At 66.1% G+C, this 7,701-nt stretch overlaps 1 protein-coding gene across 1 annotated transcript; it reads right to left on the minus strand.

Moving 5' to 3' along the window:
• Window positions 1-1,011: 1,011 nt before the first annotated feature.
• On the minus strand, window positions 1,012-7,318 carry LOC137669532 (RNA-binding Raly-like protein). Its single transcript, XM_068411652.1, has 7 exons — window positions 7,282-7,318; window positions 4,890-4,968; window positions 3,022-3,072; window positions 2,603-2,751; window positions 2,023-2,136; window positions 1,606-1,772; window positions 1,012-1,071 (listed from the first exon to the last, which is right to left on the minus strand). Exons 1-7 carry the CDS (start codon window positions 7,316-7,318, stop codon window positions 1,033-1,035), a joined length of 636 nt encoding a protein of 211 aa, XP_068267753.1. The 3' UTR covers window positions 1,012-1,032.
• Between the last annotated feature and the right edge of the window lie 383 nt (window positions 7,319-7,701).

The raw sequence follows: 7,701 nt of genomic DNA on the forward strand, positions 1-7,701 counted from the left end.
GAGGGAATAGTCTGGGTAAAGGTGGTGATTAATGTTTGCGTTGAGAACCAGGGCAGAGCTGCACTCCTGCCTCTGAGTTGGGGGGAAGGCAGCAGCCGAGAAAGCCCCCGGGGCCTGGGGCTGTGTCAGGCAGCACGCCAAACTGGGTACAAAAAACTACACGTGCGCTTCAGACGGTTAAAAACTGCATCGGAGCCGAATAACCAGAGAAAAGAAATACAAATTCTTTTTCTTTCCAACACAATACACTCTTTTTACCAGAGCAAATTAGAAATACAGAACAAGTTCCCACCAGCGAGAGAAGGACGACCTAGAAATGAGGGACACCGAAAACGCTGGGGAGCCTGGGGTGGGCACCACGACTTCCTCGGGCGCCGGCAAGGAGCCCCGGCAAAGCTGCGATCCGTGGCCGAGAACAGCCCGCGGTAAACCAGTAAGGAGCCCCCAGTTGTGAGCAGGGGCGACTGGGAGCAGGTGGGTTCGCATCGCCCCGCTGCTGGCCCTGCAGCCGGCGGTGGAGCTGGGCTCAGCACCACTCCTCCATCCCTAAATCCCACGACAGCCCCTCGGAGCTGGCTCAGGGGGGTCCCTCCTTGCCAATGGCAGCGTGGTGGGATGCAGAGGGGTTCCCGGGGCTGTCCCCACGCCTGCTGAACCAGCTCCTGGGGGTCTGAGCGTGGAGGCAGCGGGTGGGCGTGCAGGGCAGGGGAGGTTGGGATGGGAGCCCTGGGGTGCTCCCTCTGCCCCCCACAGCACCCGGTGGGTGGGGGGCTGCCTGCACGCAAGGCAGCCGGGATTTGGGGTGCTCCTTGGGGATACGGTCCTTTTTTTACGGTGCTTATCCCTAGGCCTGGAAACGGGAGGAAAAAGAAACCAAGCGCACTGGAACACAAAAACTTCTCTCGCCGCGGCTGGCCAGCACCTCCCGGGGGTGGGACGTGGGGCTGCCGGAGCTGGGAGCCGCCAAAGAAATAACGAACACAGGACGGGAAGGGGCTGGTGGCGCGGGGGGGCCGCAGCATCCCGGGCTGGCTACTGGCTCCCCTCGGGGTCCGACATGGGGTTTTTCACCTGCAAGGAGAAACGCAGAGTGTGGCTGGGCAGCAGGATCAAACCCAGCGCCCTGCCCGGCACGGGGACCCCCCGGGATCCCCAGCAGGATCAAACCCAGCGCCCTGCCCGGCACGGGGACCCCCGGGATCCCCAGCAGGATCAAACCCAGCGCCCTGACTGTCACAGGGACCCCCCGGGTTCCCCAGCAGGATCAAACCCAGTGCCCTGCCTGGCACAGGGAGCCCCTGGGTTCCTTACCCAGCTGGGGGATGCAGTTGTGGGAGCAGCAGCTTTGATAAAGGGTATTTCTACTCCGAGGAGGTTTTGCAGCCTGTGCTGCTGGAGTAACACACGCCCAGGGGTTTGCTGCAGGGTGCTGGGGGCTGTCCCGAGGCGCGGGTGGCTGTAGCCCTGGCACGCAGCCGGGATGGTGCGGGGCATCCTGATGGAGCATCTCTGCCCTGGGCATCCCCCACCGGAACCCCCATGGGGGAGCAGGGATGGGTTTTAGGGAAGCAGGGAGCCTGGCGCAGGGTCTGGCCCTCCTCTCACCGTCTCCTCCGTGTCTGTGCTCTCCTCGGCGCTGTCGATGTTGCGCAGGTCGCTGTGCCCCTCGGCTCCCGTCCCCTCCTTCCCCCGGGACTCCCGGGACCCCTCTCCCGTTGGGGACGGCAACTCTGCTCCCGTCTCTCCCCTCTTCTTCTCGCTCTCCTTGGACCCTGCAAGGCCAGAGACAGCAGAAATTTGGGGTACCTGTGCAAACAGCAGCCCTGTCCTCGCGGGGTCTCGTGCCAAGGGGCCACATTCTGCCCTGCCAGCAGGGAAGGACGCGGGGAATTGCACAGCCGGCTCTGGGTGCCCAGCTCCCTCCTGGGCACACACGGAGGGATCCCTTACACCCACATCGGGGTCCAGGCTCGCAGGCACCCCCAGGCTGGGTGTCCGAGGGTCTCCAGCCCATATCCTCACCTGTGAGACGCTCTCTCCGCTGGTCCATGCGGTCCAGGCTCTCCAGCAGACTGTCCACCTGCGCCTTGATCTGGTTCAGCTCCCCCTTGATGGAGTGCAGCTCTTCAGCCCGCACTGCGGGGAGACGAGCTGTTAGGATCGGATCCCACCCTGCCCTACAGCCCGCCCGGAGCCAGGGAGGACACACCATCCTCCTCTCCAGAGCACCCTCCTCCCCGGAGCACCCTCTTCCCCGGAGCACCCTCCTCTCCAGAGCATCCTCCTCTCCAGAGCATCCTCCTCCCCGGAGCACCCTCTTCCCCGGAGCATCCTCCTCTCCAGAGCATCCTCCTCTCCAGACCATCCTCCTCCCCGGAGCACCCTCTTCCCCGGAGCATCTCCCCACCAGGCATCCTCGGGGACCAAGGACGGATCCAGGGGACAGTCACCAGCCCAGCACAGTCCAGGCTGTATCTGCTGGAGCTGGGGACTCGTGGCCACACGGTCAGCACCGAGAGGGACCTTCAGGCACTGGCGCTGCTCGAATGCACCGAGACGTGAGTTTTGAGCCTCCTCTTCCTCCCAGCCCCATCGCACTTACACTTTGTCCTGCCTGCCGTGGAGCTGGTGCTGCTCCTCGCCCCAGGCTGGGGGCTCAGGCTGCTTTTGCTTCCTGCTCCCACGTGAGTTCGTCTCGCCTTAACCGGGATGCGGTTAATGAGGGGGGGGATCTTCTGGTACTCGTACACCCTGCGAGGGCACAAGAGCATGGCAGCATGAGCCCAACCTCAGCGGTGCAGCAGCCCCTGCCAGCCAAGAGAGCATCTTTTGGGATCCCTGTGGTGAAGGACCCCTGACTTGGGCTGTCCCTGCCCCACATACCCCATCCCCAGGCCCCCAGCCCGGGGAAGCTGCGGCACTCGTGCTCCTTGAAGGGGGCAACGCCACCGAGTCCCTCCCGGAGGCGAGGAATGGATGCCCAGGGACACCCCGCTTTCTGCCCCGGGATGCCGCACTCACCGGTACGGGAAGTCGTCCCTGTAGAGCTCATAGTCCAGCTCACAGCTACTGCTGCAGGAGAGGGGAGAGAGAGGAGAAGTCATCGCCCGCTCTGTGGGGCCAGAGGTGCTGCGGAGCAGCCACCTCCGGGTGCAGCAGCACAGGGACACCCCCCCCCAGCCTCCATCCCCATCCCTGGGGAGCAGGAGGCGTCCCCGAGGGCACCACGCGGGTTCTGCTCTCTGGAAGCCGCGTTTACAGCGCCCTGCTGTTAAATTTCACGCTCCCTGGCTCCCCGCGCGCTGCCGGCTCACTCAGCTCCGAACTAAGCAGCGATCTGTCAGCAGATCGCCTCCAATGCGGGCAGCCGACGTGCCGGTAATAAATCATGCGCCGTGGACCCTGCGCTGAGGGGAGGAGGAGGAGGAGGAGGAGGAAAGATGCTGAAGCTCATTTTGCTGCTTCAGCTCTTGCGGAGTCAGGGAGCGTAGGATTAAGCCTAACGCGAAGGGAGACAAAGCCACGCTCGGAGCATCGCTGGGATGCCCCAGCTGGGATGCTCCCAGCGGGGAGCCTTCCCCAGCCACGCTGCTGGGAACGGTGGGGGGACAGGACAAGGTCCCCCGGGGCTCCAGAGTTTGGGACCGACGCTGGAGCTCGGGGAGAGCTGGAGGTCTGCTGGGAGGGGGCTAACGGGCGACCTGGGCTGCCCTGCCTGGGGCTACCAAGCCTAAGCCAGGCTTGCCCAGCCCACAAGGCAGCTTGGAGCCCGTCACGGGGCAAAGGCACCCCCAGCCCTGCTGCCACCCTGCCTTAGTCAAGAATAACCCGAGGTGGCAGCGCCAGGGTGCCAGGACCCGCCTGCTCCTGTTCTGTGCCCCTGGGGGTGTTTTGGGAGCCAGGTTTCCATCGCTGTGACAGGGACAGCGAGTCCTTCGCATCCCGCCCGTCACCTGGGGAGGAAGGTCACCGCGTGCCTTGGGGCAGAGGGGAAGGGGCAGCCGGAGAGGGGTCCCAGCCCACGCACGGGGCACAGGGAAGGTGCCAGCTCCAACGGCTGCTGCTGCCCAGAGCCACTGCGGAGAGGGACTGGGATGTCACGGGCCACCTCCCGCCATGGCAGCACCGATGGCTCCGCAGGAGACCTGGTCCTGGGGGCTGGCACCCAGCTAAGGCCACAGCAAGGGTTTTCCCAGCTCAGCTCTTCGCTCAGAGCGTCCCCAGGGAAGGGCAGACGCGGCGATTGCCACGCTCCAGCGGCCCGAGGGGCCCGGCGGTCCCTGCCCTGCCAGCGCTGCATCCCTCCGGCGCCATGGCAACGGGCAGAGCAATTAGTTCAATCAGGGCGTTCGCAAAAAGCTGCTCTAACGAGACAGACGGAGCCCGGCTCCGGTCCCCTCCTCGCCACACGCCTGCCGAGCCGCGGAGCCAAAAGCACGCGGGGCTGGGGACCTGCTCTTCTGCCACCATCGGTGCCACCATCACCTGCTGCCATAGTGCCCACCCCTCTGGGCCTCTGCAGGGGTGTCTGTCCCCCGAGGAACAGCATTTAAAGGCCAGAACCACAACCGACATCGCCACCGGTAACAGGCGTGGAGACCGCAGGGCTCTGCTCTCCTCCCGGCGCCTTCGCATGGGGAAGGGGGATCTCCACACCCCACCGGCCACGCAGCGCGGTGGGACCCGCTGAGGGCTCCAGCCGCCACCAGTGCAGCCGGGCGATGCTCCAAGAGCCCCGTCGCGATGGGACAGGGACATCCCGTGTCCACCACCGCAGCTGGCAGGTGGAATAACCCGAGGAAGGAGTGATGGAGAGCAGGGGAAGAGGAACCAGGCGTGGGACAGGCCCCAGCCCAAACTGTCCCCCCGCCCCACACGCCGGCACTCACTGGTACAGGCTGCTGCTGTGCTGCCGCTTCTGGCCCAGCCTGGCCCGGCTCGGCTTGGGTTCCCTGGCCATGTCCAAATCTGAGCGGAGAGAGAGGAGAGGAATGAGCGCTGGGAAGAAAAGGGGGTGCCAACACGCCACCCCACACGGACGCGTCTCCAGCACCAGCTTCCCCGGGGGCTCCCGGCCACGCTCCTCTCCCAGCTGGAGGCATCCCACCCCGGAGCATCCACAGGATGAGCCCTGGGCTGGCAGCTCGCTCTGGATTCAAGCTTTTGGAGAAGGACAGGAGCAGCCCAGGGCTGTGATGGGACATGGAGCAGCTCTGGGTGTCCCTGGAGCAGCCCAGGGCTGTGATGGGACATGGAGCAGCTCTGGGTGTCCCTGGAGCAGCCCAGGGCTGTGATGGGACATGGAGCTGCTCTGGGTGTCCCTGGAGCAGCCCAGGGTTGTGCTGGGATGTGGAACGGCTCTGGGTGTCCCTGGAGCAGCCCCTTCCCATGGGTGCCTCATCTCCAGGCGCCCAGCTGAGGCCAGGACGGCTCCAATTAGGGTGGCAAAAAGCACTCTGACAATGAGGGTAATTAACCCCCAAAGACATTTCCCACCACCGTGGTGAATCCGCCTTCGCTATCGCTCGTGCCGGCTGGTTGGGGCATTTTTCAGAGAGCCCTGGGCCAGCAGGATGCCAGCAAGTGCCACCCATCACGGACGGGTGCCGGGGACGGGGGAAGCCCCCCACCCAGCCGCTTCGTGCTCCCAAAGGCTGCCGAGACGCGGCGACACTGAGATGCGGGGCAGGGATGCCACGTCACACCTCCCTGGTGCTGCTCCTCGCCCCTTCTTTAGGATTTCCCAGCCAACGTCCATATAAAAGCTCTACTACCATCTCCATAGATTCCATTTTGTAATTTTGGGGGGCTCCAAAACCTCTCTGGCCCCTGGGGTTAGGAGTCGGTGGGTGACATGAGGTCTCCCTCTTCCATGCTCCCCCTTGGCCATGATAAGCGTGACCAACTGTCCCACAGGTGACATTGTGGATGCCACTGCACCAGGGAACCCCAAGCTGAAGCTTCCCAAGTCCTCTGGGAACACACCAGCTCATCAGAGAGGTCTAGACCTCCCCAGGAGCGTGGACACTGGCCACGGGTCCCCTCAAGCCCCGCATCCACCAGAGCAAGGTCCCTCCATCCCTGCGGAGGAGAGGCCTCCTGAGCAAGATCGGGCAGAAGGAAACCACGACTTGTTTGCTTTCCAGGCTGTCACCTCGTGTGACGAAGCCTCTGATCTCAGGGCGAGCTGGCAAGGTGCTCTGCTCGCCCTGCGCGCGCCGGGCAGTGCTGGCACCCCTTTTCCGTGGGTGCAGCCAGCATCGCCGGGGACGGCCGAGCTCAGCGCTCAGGACTGGAGCCCACCGCTGACATCCCTCTCTGCAACCCACCGCACCCGCCTGGCAGAACCACCCACTCCCCTCCCTGCCAGCGGGATGGAGACCTCAGCGTCCCAGCCAGGCAGCCCAGCTGCAGCCAGGCACCCTGGCACAGGCCGCCTGCGCCGAGGGGACTGTCCTGCTGGGGCAGGGGACACAGGCCAGCAGGGCTCCGTCACCCCAGGGCCATCGGCCCTGCGCCTGGGCTACCTTCACTATAATGGCCAGGGGGGCATCCCAGTACTGGGGACATCCCTGTCCTGGGGGTGTAATGGTATGGGGGGCATCCCAGTACCGGGAGGACATCCCTGTCCTTGGGGTTATGGTATGGGGGGCAGCCCAGTACCGGGGACATCCCTGTCCTTAGGGTTATGGTATGGGGGGCAGCCCAGTACCGGGAGGATGTCCCTGTCCTTGGGGTGTAATGGTGTGGGGGGCTTCCCAGTACCGGGAGGACACCCCTGTCCTAGGGGCTATGGTACAGGGAAGACCAGGCACCCCAGTACCGGGAGGACCTCGCAGCCCTGGGGAGGGCCTGGTACCGGGGTGAGGGGCGGGAGACGGCTCGGTACGGGGGAGGACATCCCTGTCCCGGGGGGCGAGGCTACGGGGGCCGGGGGGTGATGTACGTGCAGCTGAAGGGTGGCTGCAGGGGGTGCCCGGCCAGCACCCCGGTATTGGGGCATCCCGGTACCGGAGCATCCTGCTACCGGGGTATCCCGGTACCGGAGCATCCCGGTGCTGGAGCATCCCGGTACCGGCGCATCCCGGTGCCGGAGCATCCCGGTGCCGGAGCATCCCGGTACCGGAGCATCGCGGTGCCGGAGCATCCCGGTACCGGCGCATCCCGGTGCCGGAGCATCCCGGTATCGGGGTATCCCCCGGGGGGGCGGTGTGCGGGAAGGGGTCCGGTGCCGGGTCGGGCGGGCCCCCCGGGGCTGGGGGGCCGGGCCCGGGTACTCACATCGCCAGCCCGCGTCCCCGCCGCCGAAGAGCGTCATCCCCCCGCGGCCCCGGCCCCGCCGCGCCGGCAGCGGGCCCTACCACCGCGGCTGGGGGGGGCGGGCCGAGGGCCGCACCACCGCGGCGCGGCGGGGGGGGGGGGGCCGGCCCCGCCCCGCCCCGCCCCAGGGGCCGCGGGGATTTATGGCGGCGGGGCCGGGGCTGCCGGTCCGGGGCTGCGGGGCCCTGCCCGCACCGCCCGCGGCCTCAGCGCTGGGCTGGGGGCTCTCGCTGCCCGGACCCCGATTTCCCTTCCCCAGGGCTGCGGCTGGAGGGACGTGGTGGTTGTGTCAGACCATCCCTGTCCTCCTCCCCGTCCTCATCCCCATCTTCATCTCCGTCACCATCCCCGTCCCCATGCTCTCCATACCCATCTCCATCC

The sequence above is a fragment of the Nyctibius grandis genome, chromosome 12 (genome assembly GCF_013368605.1).
Source record: "Nyctibius grandis isolate bNycGra1 chromosome 12, bNycGra1.pri, whole genome shotgun sequence".
NCBI classification, from domain to species: Eukaryota; Metazoa; Chordata; class Aves; order Nyctibiiformes; family Nyctibiidae; genus Nyctibius; species Nyctibius grandis.

Coding starts and splice junctions, on each gene's coding strand:
- LOC137669532 (XM_068411652.1), bottom strand. CDS start 7,318: ATGACGCTCTTCGGCGGCGGGGACGCGGGCTGGCGAT. Junction 4,969..7,281: donor CGGGGACGCGGGCTGGCGAT/GTGAGTACCCGG, acceptor CTCTCCGCTCAG/ATTTGGACATGGCCAGGGAA. Junction 2,752..3,021: donor AGGGACGACTTCCCGTACCG/GTGAGTGCGGCA, acceptor GTGCCCTCGCAG/GGTGTACGAGTACCAGAAGA.